The 20,430-nt window shown below is 31.4% G+C and overlaps 1 protein-coding gene across 3 annotated transcripts; it reads left to right on the forward strand.

Moving 5' to 3' along the window:
- The first annotated feature begins 5,089 nt into the window (after positions 1-5,089).
- Positions 5,090-12,870, forward strand: LOC8262541 (pathogenesis-related homeodomain protein). 3 transcript variants are annotated; one of them, XM_048372212.1, is made up of 11 exons: positions 5,090-5,336; positions 5,494-6,128; positions 7,416-7,581; positions 8,681-8,804; positions 8,889-9,001; positions 9,120-9,476; positions 9,875-10,090; positions 10,214-10,303; positions 10,577-10,627; positions 10,964-11,209; positions 12,415-12,870. In XM_048372212.1, the coding sequence occupies exons 2-11, from the start codon at positions 5,569-5,571 to the stop codon at positions 12,688-12,690; spliced, it is 2,199 nt and encodes a 732-aa protein (XP_048228169.1). In that variant the 5' UTR covers positions 5,090-5,336; positions 5,494-5,568; the 3' UTR covers positions 12,691-12,870. The 3 variants fall into 3 exon arrangements, with proteins under 3 accessions (XP_048228169.1, XP_048228170.1, XP_002527803.1); XM_048372213.1 differs by having other exon boundaries at positions 5,563-6,128; XM_002527757.4 differs by lacking the exon at positions 5,090-5,336 and having other exon boundaries at positions 5,377-6,128.
- Positions 12,871-20,430: the final 7,560 nt, after the last annotated feature.

The following is a 20,430-nucleotide window of genomic DNA, read 5'->3' on the forward strand; positions in this document are numbered from 1 at the left end:
GGTAGAATTCTCCCGAGTCGAGATTCTTAGACAGTCAGTCCTAGGAGTCTAGACCTAGGATTAATGGTCGATTGTTTCAGCGTTTTGATAAATTATTTTCCGTGACTAGATAGTCCGTTTGTTCGGCTCGCTCCAACCGAGGCACTAGAGCAGAGTTAGGAGGTCGCCAAATCTGTGAGTTAAAGTCATATAGCGCTTATGCTCGTGTCATGCATAAAATTTGATTTGCTACTGTGATTATTCATTTGCAATTTCAATCTTTCATTTAATTATTATTATTATTATTTGCATGATGCTTTTAATTACTATTTAAATATGTTTTTCCTTTATTACCAATTTTAATAATGCATGATGACTCGGGATGGGACGGCAGTAGAATATAGGAGTTGGATGAGTGTCCCAATATAAATCTGAGAGAGATGAGATAGAGAAAGGACAAATAGGTAAAGTTTTAAGAAAGAAAGATTAGGATCTGCCCTGGTCGAGCATCGCTCTCTGGGCTTAGTAGAGTGTGGTTGCCGGAGTAAAGGTCCCTGGCCGAGCATTGCTCTCTGGGCGCCGGCTTATTTGAAAATTTAAGTGATCAGACTGGAGGTAAGGTCCATGGTCGAGCTATGCTCTCTGGGCGCCAGTCTTATTGGATAAAAGAGCCGAAAGGCTAAGGCTGAGAGTTAAGTGACCGGACTGGAGGTAAGGTCCCTGGTCGAGCTTTGCTCTCTGGGGCCAGTCCTGTTGGAATGAAAGGTTTGAGATGTTAGAGTTGAGGTTAGTTGAGACATAAGTATTGAAATAAATCGAGATGTTAGAGTTGGGATTAGGGTTCTACTGAAGTACTCTGTCCCGTTGCATGTGAAATTATTTTTGGGTAAGCATGGCATGACACGTATGGTTAGCATGATTAATTAATTATTTTAAAAATTAATTATTGAGATGTTTGAAACTGTTTTAGATATATGATTTTAGCTCACTCTCGAGACTGACAGTCTCCATTAACTATTTTTTTCAGATTCGTGACTGTTAGTCTTCCCGCGACTCTCATTCAGTAACCCGGCTCCTTTATCATCGGGTGGTGTTTGATTTGGTATGTCAAATTGTAAAAATCTTAGATCCTCCGCAGTAGTAATAGTAGGGATATCAGTGGTAATTTTCTATAGTTTCGGGTCTCGCCTAATTTTTCTGGCAGGCCGAAGTATTTATGTAAAATATAACTATTAAGATAAATTGTGGCTTTAATAATATTAATTGGAGATGAGATTTGATTGAGTTAGTGAGTGTTAGGCTTACTACGGGATTCGGTGGCCTTAAGCCTACCCATTCCCTAGTGCCGGTCACGGGCCCACGGATGGGGTCGTGATAAGTTTATCAACTTCCTTTATTTTTCTCTCTAAAGCTCTCTTTGCTCTTTCTTTGATTTCTCTCACTCAATTCTTAATCGTTTTCTGCAAAATTAGTCTCAAAATGGCAAGCTCATTTTCTAGATTCACTGAACGCACCCCGATTGCATTACATTAAGAGTTTTCCACTTCAATTTTCTGCCAAAATGACCTTAGGCTTGTAAAAGGAGAGAATTTTATCTTCTAGCAAAATTGAGCACCCATCGCGCTTTTCTAGCCGTTTGAGAGGTAATTTTCTAGCTTAAACTTCATTTTTGTGACTTAGAAACTTGGTATGTGTGTTATTTGCTCGAAATATATGAAATATTGTGAACAATTAAAAAAAAGTTTAAAACTCTAGCTTGTAGAGCCAATCGTTGTAAGTACAGCCAATCGGTTGTGCGTAGAGCCGATCAGCACTATGTAGTGTCGATTGGCTTTGTGTAGAGCCGATTCGGATCTACTCAATTGTGCACAGGTCGGATAAGGTTTTTCAGGATTTTTTTGCCAAAAATAACACTAGATAAATGTATACTTACCTCTTTAAAATCTTTTTGTATGCATGTGAAGTTTAAATACTTGTGTTTTGACCTTCCACGAAGATGTAGTGTCGATCTGGTTCATTGGAAATTTCTACGGCGCGTGCGAGTGTTTTGATTGAAGACATCAGCTTTTGTCGGTTTGTGGCCACATTACTGTCTATTACTGGGAGAGTTGATCAAACTTCAGCCTATGCTCTACTTGAGAGATAAATGGACACAACTCATTTTCCACACTTTGGTTGGTGAGCTGACTCTATTTTCTCTTTTTCTTTTTCTGCTATTACAAGTATCAACTTCTCTAGCACACCTATGCCCTTCGATGATACGATCCACCATCACTGTTCTGACTTTTTGGAGCGCTTTATCATTGACTTACTCGGGTTCTTGCTAACTTTTAAGAACTTGCGATGCATCGCTTACCGGTGTATCCCTCTCCATTATTGGAGCTTCGTTCCTCAAAATGCTCAGGAAGTTGACCAGATGGCCCGAGCTTTTCTGGTGTACCTAGGTGATCTAAAATTATAGATTTAAAACTATAGTATACAAATTCATTTGAATATAGTAATTTACAAGTTACTATTGTATAAATATTCTAGGGCAATAATCTTTATTGGAGACAATAAGGAAATGAATATCGCAGGTAGAATTGAAAAAAGATGTCACATTCAAATAAAAAAAATTGATATAATTATATCCAATATATATTCATAAATTTAGTTATTTTAATGTTGTATTGATTTGTGTTATATCTCTATCGACATGTTTTATAACAATGAGAAATTAGATATTACTCTTTGGGACAAAACGGCGGTCAAACTCCCTGAAGATAAAGTTTTTCAAGAGGAATCTAATGGGCTGATAGTTGTTGCTTTTCTATTAATGATAATCAAGAAATTTAATGGTAGTATTTCTATATTTTTTTTTTAAATATGATGTGTTATCATTTAGATTGTAAGTCGTGTGGCTAATAATTCATTTTGTATATTTGATGTAGATATAATTTTGGTTAATAACTCTTCAATAATGGATGTTTTTATTAACCTATATATTCTTGATGTCAATGACTTCAAATATAGGTAAACTTGGCATTAATATTTATTTCTTTAATTTAAATAAAGAATAACTTTACACTTTATACTTTTATAGCTGAATCTAGTAGAAAAATTATAAAATTACAAGTTGAAAAACGTCATATCCACGACATTGAAGCTGAAAAAGATGCTAATCAGAAAATAATTGATGAGTTACTGTCTTTAGATATTTATATTGACAAAGCATTAGTTACAAATTATAGTTTTTTTATTTCTTAGAAAGCTTATTACATAATTAATTGTTTATAATTTTGATTATTTGCATACGACTTTTAGGATATAAAACTCACGTATAAGGCAACAATAAAAAATATCGATGTGGCGATCGATTGGTGATATTGAGTATGTCCACAGTGCAAAAGCAATGTTCAGAATTACAATATATAAGTTTGATGTAATAATTGTGAATAATTGTGGAGAATTAGAAAACCGTTGATCTATTATTATATAAATAAACAGTTTATTAGTATACTATTGATACATAATATATAAATCAAATTAAAATATTTAATTTAAAAATTTTGATAGGTGCAAATTGGTGACTATTGTAGGAGATAATACTAGAGCGACAATTTTTTTTTTTTTATCTTCAATCATATAGCAGCCGATCTTATTAGCTTACTAACATCAAATCTCACTCAAGGTTGTAAAGATAAGTTCGCGGTCCTCCGTTAAACAAGAATCTTTGGAATGAATTTTTTTTTTTTTAAATTGTGGTTAATACTGGAGCATAAGATCCTTATAATTTATCATTAAAGGCGCCCATATTTTAAAAGATTTGACGCATCCAAGTAGCATAACAAGACTCCAAATGGTTCTATGGTGCTTCAAAGACCAATAGGAATTGAAGGTAGACAAAATTGCGAAAAGGGTACTTAATTTTTCAGGTGTCAGTGGCAGCTTTCAAAAAGAAAATTAAAATCTAATCAAGAAATTGAAACTCGGTTGTTTGATGAGTTGTATTTGGATCTCTTATGAGATGACGCACCAACAAAGAAAAAATGAATTGAGTAAATATTTTAAGCACACTAATATTTTAAATTTATGCACATCTACCTCTCCATTATCATCTATAAACGATGATTTGTATTTGAATCTCTTTTTAGATGATGCATTCGAAAAAATGCAATAAGAAAGTATTATAAACCCGTTAATTTTGTAAATTTAATTATTGTATAATTATTTTTTATTATATATATTTAAATATACAAATCTACATCTTCTTTATCACCCATAAATAATGACTTTTAATTGAGTAATAAAATCACACAATCAGTAAGTGTTAATATTTATGTTATTTAGAAATTATGTGATATATTTTATATATTGATATTTTTTGAAGTGTTAATATATTTTATATTACTATACTTGTGGTGTATTATTTTGCGTTATCTTTTGGATAATTTACTTTTCATATTGTGTTTCGCTATATTATGAATATACATTGCTTTGATTAATATTGTAAGCATTAAATTTTCTATATTTTTATAATTTTAAATTTTTATGTTATCTCTTCAAGTATTAAACAACAATTAATATCTATAAATACTAATCATATTTAAAAAATAAGCCGAAAAATAGATGTTTACATCATCGCACCGGTAACTGTCTAGTTCAAATATAAAAAGTAAGATATTTTATTTAAATGTAATAAATTATTTATATTTTATTCTTTATCTTACTTTTATTTTTATAAACACTAATAGTTTTAATTTTTTTTTTATTTTTATCAAAAGAAAAATAAAAACAATAAATATCAATTAAATCAAATGTATAAAAATTAATAGTATATCTATTAAATATTAGAGTAGAGAATGAATAATATTTAACCCTTTATATAAATTAACTTTCTATTTTATATTCAAAAGATAGTTAATAAATATCGTTTTATGATAACTCTTTAAAATAAAGAGTTTGATGTATATAAAAATTTCACTAAAAATATTTTTTTAAAAATACTGAAAATATTCTTACTTGGATGAAAATTAATAAATTAAAATAATTGTAGCTGCTAATCACGGGAAAAATACAAAATAAATGAGGGATATTAATATTATGGTACAAATAAATTGAAATAATTGAAACTGCGATGTACGAGCAGAAAACCGTTGGGTGGCGCTTCGAGAACTGGCACAGCCTTTATCAAATCATTCTATCCTTCTTCTTCTTATTTTCCTGTGAAAGTAATAATTCAAAGTTCAGATTTCAAAATTTGGAGCCAGTTTTAGCCCTCACATCAATCGTAATCATACATATAAATACATCTGTACTTATACATACATTTTATTATAAAGAATCGTACAGTATAGATAGGCCAGCCATACAATCAGGTAGGCTTTTCTTTAGTATAATTAGTTTTGAATTGGTTTTTCTTTTTTCTTCGTTTTCTGTACTTGGGTACTAATTTGATCTTTAAGGCTTTCATTTTATTGTCTGAGTTGTTTTGGTAGTGTGATCCGATATTGATCTCTCATTCATTGTTTTTAGGGTCAGTTCATGGTACCTCTGTGAACGATCATTGCAAGTTTTATTTACAATTTGGATAACTGGTGACAGATAAGTATGCGAGGTACTGGAAAGAAAGCAAAAAATCAAGAATCCGGGAAATCTTGTTTCTCAAATTCAGAGAATGGGTCAATGCTAATTGCATCATTGAAGTTAAGAAAGGACAAAACAATACCTCATTGCAAAAGAGGAAAACCAAAACCCAAATCTCAATTAAAAGCAACTGGTGGAAGTAGGCTGAAAAGAGTAGCGACTGATCCATCAAGTAAGGGGATCAAGAATGGGTATACTACAAATACCAAAATGATTTGTAAAAAAATATTGCAAAAAGCAATTGATAAGAAGTCATCAACAAAGAAGCTAACTTCTAAAGTGCGACGAGGCAAACGTCTACCAGCTATTGGTTGTGAGGATAATGGGAAAGAACCCAATGAGGATGTCAATGTTACAGTCAAAAAACTTAACAGGAGGAAGAAGAATAAGAGAGGACAAAAGGAAAAGGTGAAGCTAGATGAACCATCACGCTTGCAGAGGAGGACAAAGTATTTGATGATTAAAATGAAGCTGGAGCAGAATCTTATTGATGCGTATTCTGGGGAGGGCTGGAAAGGTCAAAGGTATGATATTTTTCTTTTAACACATGATTCTGTTTGAAAAATAATTTGTAATTACGAATATTAATTTGTTTAAACTTTGTATAAGCTGTATGATTATGGATAGAGAAGAGAAGATGGTGATACATGACAGGCTTAAGCTGTCAATAACAGATTGGTAGTTTGTTACTTAACAGTTTCATATGTCTTGTCCTCAATGAAACAAATAAAGCTAGTTCTAAATAAGTTGCTTAAGCTAATTGCTCTTCGCCTGCCCTGACCCCCTACTCAAAATTATTGGGATAATGTGCTTTCGACTACATTACTTAGTTTAAAGCTTTACTACATTACCAAATTTAAAGCTATCTGGTGAATCATAATCATGTTCTCATCTAAGTAGGGTTCATGAGAGCAGCATCTTTTTTCTTTCTGTTGATAGTCTCAAGAGGCATTACTTATGAGGATTTGCAAACATGTTTTAATGGAGAAGTTACCTATATCAAGTTACCATATTAAGATTTCAACTAATTAATGTGGACAAGTTCTAACATGTAATACAGCATTAGAAGCTGCAGTACTTTCTGAATGGTAGTGCTAGAGAGGAATGGCCATCTTACTCTGCCTTCATACTGAATGCATTCTCACACAAGCCTAATACAGGATGCCCACCTGCCAATGGTAGTAGGGTCAGATGACTTTAAGCTGTGCTCAACATTCCTCCCATTTTCAACTTTACAATATTATGGGGAATGGTCCATACTTTATCTTAGCGAAAGAATAAAATCCAGCCCAAATGGAATAGCTACAGCTATTATAACAGTCCGTACTTTGTCTTAGTAAAAGAATAGAAATGACTGCTTAAGTAGTGTTATCTGGGGATCACAGATACAAGTTTAAGTGAGTATCAGCGTGCATTTTCTGCTTATTCTTACTGATTATGCCTTTTGTTGCCATTTGTCTTTATCAACATATATTGTCCCTCTCTGAAATGGAAAGTATTTCGGCTGAAGCTTGGACTGGGCTTGACTCAGAAGGCCATGCTTTCAGAAATTTTGATGAAAACAATTTGGAAATATTGACCATTTGTTTCTGTTGATTATCTGAGTGAATGATGAATTTTCCTTTTAAATTTTTTTTCTGCATTGGAACTTAATTTTTAATTGCACCTATTCCTGGAACTTATGGATGACTCTTGAATATACATGACGGAAACAAAAAAATGAAAATGCAGTGACTTGGAAGTTGTTCTAGGTAGAAATAAGCCTATGCTGGTAAAAAAGCTAAATTCGCTTTTATTATTAATTTTCTCAGTCGGGAGAAGATCAAGCCAGAAAAGGAACTTGTAAGGGCCAAGAAGCAGATTTTGAAGTGTAAGCTTGGCATACGTGATGCTATTCACCAGTTAGATTCACTTAGTACAGTGGGGTGCATTGAAGACTCAGTAATTGCTCCAGATGGATCTGTTTCCCATGAACATGTAAGCATGCATAACCAATTTTAGTTCTGCAATATGTTTGAAACATAAAACATTAAAGCTGAATTTATTTTGCCGTTGATATTGAACTTAAAGAATCAAACTTTCTTTAAATCCTTTCAAAGAAAGATGAGTATTTAAGATCTCCTGCTCTAACTATTTTCTTCTCACTTTTGTGAGTTTGAAGAGGTGTCTCTCATGTTTATTTGATTTATTACCTAAACTCATAAGGAGATTTCTTACTTCAACTTGGAGATAAATTTGCTGATTAGAGATATACACAGAATACCTAGCTTCTAGATGCTTTTGCTGAATAATTCAACTTTACTTGTACTAGATTCTTGGAACATCGTTGCTCGAAATTTCCTGGAATTTGATTTCTTTTTCAATAGCGCATCCAACACTCTTGAAACTTGTTGGAGGCTTTCTCTCCGATTCCTGATTGTTTTCCTTCAAGCACTTGTTCTGTGAATTCTGGACTGACTTTTCTGGTGCAGTTCTCACAGAAAATCTCTTGAACATGCTGTTGCACTCTCCCACCAACAATCTGTTTCTGAAGTGAAGCTCTTACATTTTCTAAACCTTGGAATTCCTCCTTGATGGGTGTCTGAACCAACTATATTGTAGCCTTGTAAAATCTATAAAACATTAGCATGTAAAAGTCAAGTTTCTCTAATCTTAAACTTCTTTCATTTTCTTTATCTTTCTCGTGTGTTGAATGGCCCTTAAGAAGAAGGCTTTGATACCATTTCTTGGATTTCTAAGAAAAGGAACTAACAAAATCCTTTCTGCTAATGAGGTATGGCTCGCCTCAACTAGGAGATTAGATTTTTATGGTGAGATTAGAAATGTCTAGCTTCTAGAATTGTCTATTCTACAAGTATTTATATATACAAGGAAAAATACTTTGGAGTATGAAAGAACAGTATTATGTCTTTAACAGTGTCACTGCTTTGCCAATTTTGAGTTTTGAAAGAGAACATTATGCAAGGCACAAATCAACATGGAGCCAAATTGAATTCAGATACTTAGCTTTATCTTATTTCTTTTTCTTACTTGTATATTTATCTTTCTATTCTCTTTTATCCCATTTTATATCCAGATATTCTGTGCGAAATGCAAGTCGAATGAAGTTTCCCCGGATAATGATATCGTTCTCTGTGATGGGACATGCAATTGTGGCTTCCACCAAAGATGCCTCGATCCTCCATTGGACACCGAAAATAGTATGTTTTTCTTGTGATTCTTTTTACTGATTTGTGAAACAGAAATGGCTTCCTCCTAAGAGACTCCATTTATTTAATATGCAGTACCACCTGGAGATCAGGGATGGTATTGCAAGTTTTGTGAATGTAGGATGGAAATTATAGAAGCTATGAATGCACACCTAGGGACCCAGTTCTCTGTAGATAGCTGTTGGCAGGTTCTTATTTTAATCTTATAGAGCCTTTCTATAATTAGACAAAAAAAGTCTTTCCTGTTCAACTAAAATAATATTTGTCTTCTTTTTTTTTTTTTTTTTTCTTTTTTTCTTGAATTAGGATATTTTTCAAGAAGAAGCAACTTTCTCTGATGGTGGAGGCATATTGTTAAATCCAGAAGAAGAATGGCCCTCAGATGATTCTGAAGATGACGATTATGATCCTGGAAGTCAGGATAACAGCATTAGTGGAGCAGGCACTGATGATGATGCTTCTGATAATGCTAGTAGTGCAACCAGCTTGGGTTGGTCTTCAGATGGTGAAGTTCTTTCAGGATCTAGGAAGTGGGATATGGGGGATACTTATTTTAGAAACCAATTTATTTATAGCAGCTTAGACTCTGATGAAACCAGTGATGGGGAAATTGTGTGCGGCCGTAGACAGCGAAGAGCAGTTGACTATAAGAAGTTATATGATGTGAGTATTCAAAGTTTCTCATGGCCAAATTGTTATTTTACTGGTTTCACATAAAATCATAAAAATATGTAGTTTTTTTTAGAACGAAGATTCTATTAGTTGTTTTATAAAAAAAATATGTCGATTGTATTAGCATTTTGTACTGAATCTCAAAGGATACTTTAGTGCTATTGTTTATATTCCACGTAACTAGGCATTAATTATAACCACTGGAGATTAGCTGCGCGGATCATTTCCGACATTCATACTGCTTCCTCGTGTCATTGTAGGTCCGCCCTCACAATTCTTTATGGAAACTAATGATGGACAGTTTTACATATTATGTTGTAAAGCAGTCTATTCATTCACAGGTAGTTCAGACTCCTTTTTCTAATGTCATGGTTTTTTCTACCGATTAGGAGATGTTTGGAAAGGATGCTCAAGAACACGAGCAAGTGAGTGAAGATGAAGACTGGGGCCCTGGCAAAAGAAAGCGGAGAGAAAAGGAGTCAGATGCTGCCAGCACCCTTATGACACTGTATGAAAGTGAGAAAACAAGTAAAAAAGTTAAAAAACATTCTAGAGACCCACAAGTTAAAAGGCCACTATTTAGAATTCCTCCTTCTGCAGTTGAGGTAGAATTATTTCAGTGTTTGCATCTTGTTAGGCATTTTCATTCTATGTTTTTTTTTCTTTGAGAAATAAATTAGTTGGCAAAATGCTTACTGTGTTCTTTCATTTTTTATGCTCTATGCCAGAAACTACGCCAGGTGTTTGCAGAGAATGAACTTCCCTCTAGAACTATCAAGGAAAACCTTTCAAAAGAATTAGGTCTTGAACCCGGGAAGGTATTAACGCCCGATTAGATCTATGTATTAACTAGATTGATGCCTGGAAAAGTGGATTTAGTAACTGTTGAACAATTTGGTGCATGCAGTAGTAGAATTTGCATTGAACGGTTAACATTAAATGAGATAGCACATGCTAATTAGTTATAAGTGAACTTCATTTCAACTTTGTAGGGTAAAATTCTCACTTCATTCTCATATACGACCTTTGTAACTTGTTAGATCTTTATTTCCTCTGCCGTTTATTGTTTTCACTCAAGCTGCAAATTTCAGGTTAGCAAATGGTTCAAGAATGCACGATACCTGGCTCTAAAGTCCAGGAAGGTGAGATAGTACTTGACATTCTATAGATGCAAACATTATTATCTATCATTATCTCTTGTTCTATGGAGTTTGTTTCTACCTTTTAGTTTGACTTTTACACATTATATTTTATTTGAGCATTTTAGTTCTTACTAATAAACTAGTACATACTAAAGTACACTATTTTTGGAGGTGATGAATAATACTTTTCTTCTACATGCTTTTCTCTAATTCTGAATGTATTTTGTTTGCATTAACATATAAATGGAATATCATATCACGTCTACATGATTATTTTTGGAGTCGAAAATCTGGAATTGGTAAATCTGAAGGCTTGAATATTATCATGCATTTCAGGCAGACAGAACAAGTGAACTTTACAGTTCTAGTCCTGAAATCCCCAGGGAACCGAAATTGGATGCTGTAAATAAAATAACAGCTGATCTTGCGGAGTTAAGGGCCACCTCAAGCGAAACCAAGATATATAGCCCGAAAAGTTTAAAACAGATTCTTCAGAGGAAGGAATCAAAGTCAATGAGCAGCAGTCCGAAGAAAACTACACTGCAAAGAACTCCCACTGAATCACTGTCTAAAAGCAATGAGGTATTTGCTGACTCAAATTGTTTTCATATTAGAAAAATGAGGGTCTTGTTCGTCTTTATTTTCTCTATAGGAGAAAAGCTTTCTTACACTTTCTGCACGCATGTTTATTTGGAATTTTGCTCGACCTCCTCTAAGTTGAGTTCATGGTGATTCATTGTTTGATTTGAGTTCTGCAAATAATTAGACCTGAAGTTCTTTCAAGACAATTTTAAACTTCATCTCATCATAATCACAACACCATATCTCCTTGAAGAGTAGATAGAGATGCTTATTACATACACTGAGACTCCCCACCAACAGCAGCACCATCTGCTAACACTTATCCCTTTCTAATGCATTTTGCTCGCTGAACCTGGGTTACTTTTGTGCATACCTACCTCATACAAAATTTTTTTATTTTGGAATATAGATACATAATTAATGGAACACATAGAGTATCCCCATTGTCCAATGAAATGTATCAGTTTGCTTTTTAGTTGCCTACTGTTTGGATGTAGGGATGTGAAATTGCGATATTTGTATTTGGCAATTAATAGGTTTTCTTGAGTTACTTAGTTTTGTGAATCTAACGTAGGTTAATGAGTTGGACAGAGCATTCTTTGGATACAGGATTTGAAATACCTATAAAAAGTTGTAATTTTAAATCCACATTTACGAATATATTTTTATCGATGATTGTAATTAGTTAACAAGCAGCTTATTTAAAATTAAAACCACCCCAAATTCCTTGTTTGATATCCTTTTATCCAAGCGTAGCGTTGAAGTTAAGATGGGGAACTATCTCAGAGGTTCAACTGATTTCTACGTGTGTAATAGGGGAATACATATTACCATTTGATTCTCTTGACGATACATGCTTCCTGTCACTGTTGCTTTAGGGGATTAATTTTGTTATATTAAATAGGGCATCCTGAGTGAAGAAAGCTCCCTAAATATTCATTAATACTATTATTTCGCTGGAGGACTAGCTTAACTTAATGGCATACTATGACAGGCTGCAATGCTGTAATTTAAAGAGGGTAAAAGAAATGACTAAATTGGGGGTCTCATGAAGTGTTATGAGTACATAACGTGAGTGCATGTTGAAATGGGAATTATACAGCTGTTACAGAGAATCATAACTAGATGTGCTTTGCGCTTGCAGCCCTCCATTATATGATTACGGAGCCATAAGATTATGTTATCTTTATATTTGTCATTTTCAGATCAGTGTTGAGTATAGTGATGATTTGAGCTTGAAGAAGCTGTTAAAATCAAAAGCTAAGAGAGGAAAGAAGAGGGTCAACTCCATTTCAAGAAGGGCATCACAAATGGCTGAGGCTGAGATGGAGAAACTTTGCAGAGTCAAGGTTAGGCTAGAGAATTTGAAGCAGAAACTGCTGAGACTACAAAATGGCAAAGCTAGGAAGACAATTAGGAACCAGTGGCAGCAAGAATCTGTCATTTTGGTTCCCATTGCGGAGCTAAGGGAAAAAAATTGATCTTTGGGCAGCCTATTCAAAGCTAGATAGAAAGACAAATAGAAATCAGTTGCAGCAAGATTACATGTAAATATACTCTTGCTAACATGCATTGTAAGTTAAGTACCCATCCTTACCAATGATAGAATCTCTTCCTTCTTCTTTTTTTAATCCAGATATATGCTCAAGTTTGTGCTGTTATTTGCCTCTTTTGTTATTCCTTTTTTTGTTTCATGAATTTTTTAGTCTGCTCAATTTAACCTCATTAAGGCTGCAAATTGGGCAAGGATTATGACAGGATAAAGCTTGTCAAATGTAATTGTATGGTTGGGAAATCAATTAACTCTGACACACTGATCTATTGTTGTCAATGTTATGCCTGTTGATAGAGGAATGCTAGCAACAGACTTTCTTGTCATTTTTTTAGACAATTGTTGTTTTTGATTTAATTTTTCATTCTAATAACTTGCTATCTATTTAATAGATTAAATTCATTTTATATCTTTTTTAGTAAATAAAAGTAAATGTACTTTTTTAGTTTTAATTTTAAAAATATTTTATTATTGTGAACAACAATGTTTTAATTTATAACAATTTAAGTAGGTTTTTAAAAGAGAATAATTATAAGAATTTTTAAATAAAAACTAAATAGAAGATTTAACTCGACTTCTTGCAGCAAAATTGCATAAAAGAAATTTTGAATGTGGCTATATATAGTAAAGCCTCTTTATAGTCATATATTTTAGGTCAAATAAAATTTATGACTATGACGAGATTATAATTTAATAGAGGTTCGAGTACTAAATTATTTTTTTGGACCTAATACTTAATCTCGTTAATGAAATGGTGGAAATGAGAGTTTTCCTAAAAAAAATATAAAACAATTCTAAAAGTATATAGTAAACAATATATACTAAGTATATAATAAATTCGTTTCAAGTATATAATATTTTGATTCTCATTGAAAGCACAATATATAATCTTCTTCACCATAGTGGACACAATAATAAAAATCGAATTCGATATTAAGTTAAAAATAGTTATCTACCATTACAAATAGAAAACAATGCACGCCCCTTATTTTACATAAAGTTGAAGAAGATAAATGTTACTTCACCATATACTGTGTGTATAACTACCACAAATCCTTTTACCACTAATACCTTAAACTCTATGCATTCAGAATATTATCAAATTTGCATGAAAGTTGGGGATGAGTGAAAAACATAATTTAAGACTAAGAATGGTCTTTATGAGAGGCATGTAATACCATTTGGGCTTATTAATGCACTTAGCACTTTCATGAGGTTAATGAATCATATATTGCGTGAATTTCTTGTTAAATTTGTAGTTGTATATTTTGATGATATTCTAATCTATTATAAGTCTGTTGATGATTTTGTTATGCATGTGCGCAGGGTCTTAGATGTTCTTAGAAAAGAAAAATTGTTTGGTAATCTAAAGAAGTGTAGTTTTTGCATGGATAGAGTCATATTTTTAGGTTTTGTTGTTAGTTCTAAGGGTCTAGATGTTGATGAAGAAAAGGTGCAAGCAATTAAGGAATGACCGACACTTACCAACATTAGCCAAGTTAGGAGTTTTTATGGTCTTGCTAGTTTTTATAGAAGGTTCATTATGGACTTTAGTAGCATTACTGCACCTTTGAATGAGATTGTCAAGAAGAATGTTCGGTTCAATTGGGGTAATGCACAAGAAAATGCTTTTAATTTACTTAAAGATAGATTGCGTGATGCTCATTTACTAATTTTACCTAACTTTGACAAACCCTTTAAGATTGAATGTAATACTAGTGGCATTGGTATTGGGGCTGTTTTGATGCAAGAACAAATGCCAATTTGCTATTTTAGTGAAAAGCTAAATGGGGCAGCACTTCGATGCCTAACATATGACGAAGAACTCTATGCTTTGGTTCGTACTTTGCATACATGGCAACACTACCTTTAGCCTAAGGAGTTTGTCATACATATAGATCATGAGAGTTTGAAGCATCTCAAGAGGCAAGACAAGTTGAACCGAAGACATGCAAAATGGATGGAGTTCATTGAGACATTCTCATATGTGATCAAGTAAAAGAAAAATAAAGAGAATGTGGTTGCTTATGCATTATCCCGAAGGTATACTTTGCTTAATACTCTTAATTCTAAATTGTTGGGTTTTGAGTTTATTAAGGAGTTGTATTTGAATTATAGTGACTTGGGTAATATATTAAATACTTGTGCTAATGGGGTTGCCTTTAATAATTTCTATGTATTTGATGGATATCCTTACAAAAAGAATCATCTATGCATTTCTAGTTGTTCTTTGCATGAAATACTTATTAAGGATGCACATGGGGGCGGTTTAATCAGTCATTTTAGGGTGCATAAGACTTAAGACATGCTGATTAAATATATTTTTTCGCCTTGCATGAAACATGATGTGAATAAGGTGTGTGGTCGATGCATTGTGTGCTTAAAGACTAAGTCTAAATTGCAATTCCATGGGTTATATAATCCTTTGCCTATTCCTGATGTTCCTTGTATAGATTTATCTATGGATTTTGTATGTGGATTGCCTAGGATTAGGAAGGCCGAGATAGTATATTTATTTTTGTAGATCGATTTAGTAAGATGGCTCACTTTATACCATGCTATAAAACAGATGATGCTACTTATGTTGCTAAATTGCTTCTTAAGAACATTTGTGATTGCATTGTAAGTGATAGGGATGTTAAATTCTTAAGTCATTTTTGGCTGTGTTATGGGGTAAGTTAGATATTAAATTATTATTTTCTGCTACTTGCCATCGATAAACAGATGGACAAGTCGAAGTTGTTAATAGAACTTTGGTTCAACTGCTTCGTTCTTTTATTTCTAGGAATTTTAAATCTTGGCAGGATCTTTTGCCATACATGGAGTTTGCATACAATAGGATTGTTCATAGCACTACACATTATTCTCCATTTGAAATTATTTATGGTTTTAACCCGTTAACTCCTATTGATCTAGTTCCTTTGCCTCTTAATAAGCTTGTTAGTGTTGATGGTTCTTGTAAGGCATATTTGATTAAAAGACTACATGAACAAGTTAAAGAGAAGTTTGAGAAGCAAAATGCTAGAGTAGCCGAAAGGGTTAACAAAGGAAGAAGGCCAATGGTGTTCCAACCTGGTGATTGGAATCAGGATATAGGTGCATTTTCGCAAGGAAAAGTTTTCAAATCAAAGAAAGCCAAAGCTAAGTCCAAGGGATGATGGACCGTATCAACTAAGAAGAAAAAAACTAGACTTTTTACCTAAATTTTTAACTAATAATTAGAATATACTAAGCAATAGTTTTCAAACAAACACAAGAGTAAAACCATAGTTACCATAGAAAACTCATTTAACAATATATTGTACACTTCAAGTATATTATAAGTAGATAATAAGTATCTACTACTATTATCATTGTAATAACTAAAACCAAAAGAACAATAATAAAGTAAAAGATAAAAAAAATAATTAGCATGACATAAAGTTCAAATTTTAGTGTATATAAATAATAGCGAAAATTCTCTCTTAAGTCTTTTTCTTCCATTTTTTTATTTTATTTTCTCTCCTTACCTTCTTAGTTTCTCAACTCTCAAACCATACATATATATATATATATATATATATATATATATATATATATATATATATTTATATATATATATATATATTTATCCCTGCTTATCTCTTTCTATTTCTATTGTACCTTGAAAACTTATAACCATATTTAGATTATTTAAGATAGTTTTGAATCAATTAACTACCTAGATTAATTCAAACTTGATATAAGTATGCACAAAATGTACTAGGATTATAAAATAAATTTAAAATATATAGTAAATAGTATATACTAAGTATATAACAAGTTTATTTTAAATATATGATATTTTAATTCTTACTGAATTTTTTTATTCAAATTTTAAATAATTTTTAAAATTATTTACTATATAAAGATAGACACAATACTTATTTTTCTTCATAATTAATAAATATTTAAAAAAAACACGCGGTATGTAAAATTTGATGTGACGAAGAAACAACTTCTCAAACTTTATATAGTATTATTATGAGTATATTTTGAATATACGCAGATATAATTGAAATATATAATAAATATATTTTAAATATATTATATATATAAAATAATATATAGTATAGATTAATGTAAAAAGTGTATAAAAGTAATTTAAAAAATAAAAAAAATATGCAAATAAAAAAGTAAAAAGCGTAAAAAAATAAATTAGTAAAAAAGTAAAATTTCAAATATGAGTTATAAAAGTAAATAATATAAAAATGGGTAGGTCATATAATTTCTCTATGTATAAAACAAGTAATGGATAATTTCACTTTTAGTTTTATTTATCCCATTTTTATCCATAATTACGAAAGCCAGTTAGCATATTGTTATTTTCTAAAAAAGGAAGAAGTAACAACTCAAATAGTAAATACTTCTATTGATTTTAGCATGGCCAACAATAAATACAAAAATGAGAAAATTGGCAAATTAGGACTACTACTTTTTATGGTAATTGGCCAAGTTGAAAAGAAAAGATATTTTTTTATATTATATAACGATAAAAAAATATTTTATACAAGTTATAGCTTGTAGAAATCGAATTTTGTTTTAAACTTATATAAATGAGAGTAGTAAAAATCAAAATTTCCTAGAAAAAAAAATTACTAGTAGAGTATACTATCTATATGAACATATTGGATTTGTACATTTTAAGTCAATGTAACTAAAAGAATATAGAATTTATACTATATGTAGTTTAAAAAATATAAAAATATAAAATAATTTTTAAGATATATAGTAAATAATATATATTAAATATATGATGTGTTTATTTTAGGTATATAATATTTTGATTCTTATTGAATTCTCTCTATTCAAATTTTAAAATTATTTTTTATTTCTTAACTTAAATATGGACACAATACATATATTTTTTCATTATGATGGATATTGTAAATAATAATGAGGTATGCAAACTTTGATGTAAGTGACATTCCCATACTGAAGGACAACAACTTTCAAAACCTTATGATTAATATTAAATAGTATACTATGAGTATATAATTTATATCAAATTTATTTTAAGTATACAAGAGGTATCATTAAAGTATATTATAATTATATTTTGAGAATACAAAGGACATTTACGTAATATTTCTAAGTACATTCAACTTACATTAAAATATGTTTCTATCTAAAAATACCTTTAATGGAAAAAATGACTAACACTTACACATTTAAACTGAAATAAATTTTTTGCACATATATAAATAATTTCGTATCAATTCAAAAAAATAAAATTTACAACTTAAAATATATTTATGAGAAAATATACCCACTAAGTATCAAAGTCAACAATTCTATTACTAAACTTATTAATAATACCATAAAACCATATGTTCATAATGTACAATGCGTCAATAAAAAAATCACATAAATTACATTAAATTCTCCTCTAAATTTTCTTTGGTTTATCCACCTCCACATGATTCAAACTCATTATCAAAACCTTCATCTTCTTTGGATTTTGCATAAGAGAACAACATGATCACAAGCTTTTCCAATTACATCTTATCTTTTCCCATTAAAAAGAATTGTATATATGTAAAACTAGTTACGTAGAAAAATTAAGAAAAGCTACAAGTTTCATTTTTTTAAAAGATCTAATAAAAAGATTTAATAAGATTATATTTTGTTTCTTTAAAATTTAAAACTTTAATTGTCGTATGCATGAATTAACATTGATCTAATAAGATTATATCACATGAATAGAATAGAAAAATTAGAACTTTTTCTCAAATTTTTAACCAATTGTTATCCCTTGGAACCAAGAAGAGAGCTGAGTTGATGACTTCAAATCGTAGAAAATAATCGAAATACGCAAACATAAGGATCTTAAAATAAGATTGAAGAATTTGAAACAGAGTTAGAGTTAGAAAAATTCAAATAAAGGTTTATAATGGTCTCAGATCAATCCTCCATACAACCACTCCTAAATATCGCACTTGAGTATTCCACTATAATCAAATTTGATTACAAACTTTTGGGTTTTAGCAAGCTCACCCAACAACTTGGTGTTTTCATAGGCTAACATTAAACCTCTTCCCTTAGTGAATCAATCTTTCACTAAGTCTCTTAACTTTTGAGTATTAATGGTTATTCAACAACCATTTTCTTGTATTCTTAAGACATAGGCTCCCACAACAACTCTTTTAGTTTAGTTGAAAAAAGGAATTCAACTTAATACACTATACAAAGGAGAAACTAAGGGTAAAAATTTGAGAAATAAATTTGCAAGAGTTTAGGCACTAATAATTTCATATATTTTTTTCTTATATATTTATGAGGGGTATTTATAATCATACCAACTTTCAAAGAGACGTTACAAATAACCTATAGCTCTTTACATGCAAACCTTAGTGTTTGGAAAAAGCTGCTTTTTGCTTAAAAAGCGCCCTTGCTCTTTCTGAAAAGAGTTGTTGGGACTCCAACGGCTCCAGACTCATGGCACTGCAGAAGCAGTTGTCTCTGTAACAGTTACTAACTCAGTATTAATGGCAAAAACTGCCCTCTTGGATGCCTTATCCGTGCTTAGAAGCGCTATAATCTACTACCATTTCTATAATTTTATCTTGAACTAGGCCACCCTAGCTCTTTTAGTAATGAAGACTTGTTGACTACAAGGTGTCCATATGATTGGCGTTTTGTCAAGGGGTATTTACATGTGGATGATCAACTTGACCATATGAAAAGCGCCCTCGTGCTTTATAAGTCTTTCTCAAATCTTACTTGAAAAGCTTAAGGCACTTTTGTCCTAACTTTGAACCCTTAATATATTGTGATATAGACACTCAAACATTTAGTTAACAACACTCAATTTAGATGCTAAGATCAAAATAGAGATCAATTGGCTTTTAGGTCAGCAATCTCCTCCTTTTTTATTTTGACAACTAAATTGATAATAAGGATAAAATTAAGTGTTCATAAGTGCAATTGCATAAGTAATGAATAAGATCCTAAATAGAAAAAGGCACTTCCATTAATCTAAGTAGGTTTCAAATTAACAATTCAAAAAATAGTTGATAAAGGAAACTATGAATACTTAGTTTTTTTCTCCCTCTTAATGTGATATTTATTTTCATTTTTATCTTTGTTACTCTCCTTGGTTATTGTCCTTATCAATTATTGCATTCTCTCTCCCTTTGGCAAAAGCAAAAAGACAAACTAAGAAGAAACACAAGGCATAATGAAATGACAAATAAATAGAGAAAATATAATTTCATTGCATAAAAAAATATATGATCAAGTAATGGACTAATGCATGAAAAAGGAAAAATATAAGAAAAGAAATAATGGAGATTTTACTCTTCTTCTTCTTCCATCGGAGCTTTGCATTGAGCACCACTACTTGATCCAACTTGAGTAGTAGGGACCTGAGCCTCTATCTTTTCTTCTATCCCAATCAAGATGACATGAGGGAAACTTGTGAAGTTTTTAAATTGTTACAAAATCTGCATATAAATGATAAAGATAGTTCCAAGTCTTCTTTATTTGCTTGAGAACTGTATCTTCAGAAGAGAGAGAAGTTTAACCCTCAAAGACAGAAGGAGTGGATTCATTAGAAATCTTATGATCTTTTTTTCTTTTTTTCTTATCATCCACATACTCCCCAATGAGCAAAAAAAATTCTCTAGTAACTTCTTATCTTGGACTTAGT

This window comes from Ricinus communis, chromosome 3, assembly GCF_019578655.1.
Source record: "Ricinus communis isolate WT05 ecotype wild-type chromosome 3, ASM1957865v1, whole genome shotgun sequence".
Taxonomy (NCBI): domain Eukaryota; kingdom Viridiplantae; phylum Streptophyta; class Magnoliopsida; order Malpighiales; family Euphorbiaceae; genus Ricinus; species Ricinus communis.

Excerpts from the sequence above, each read along its gene's own strand:
- LOC8262541 (XM_048372212.1), top strand. The coding sequence starts at position 5,569 with ATGCGAGGTACTGGAAAGAAAGCAAAAAATCAAGAATCCGGGAAATCT. Across the intron at positions 10,091-10,213 it reads TTCCTCCTTCTGCAGTTGAG|AAACTACGCCAGGTGTTTGC; the intron begins GTAGAATTATTT and ends GCTCTATGCCAG. Across the intron at positions 11,210-12,414 it reads CACTGTCTAAAAGCAATGAG|ATCAGTGTTGAGTATAGTGA; the intron begins GTATTTGCTGAC and ends TGTCATTTTCAG.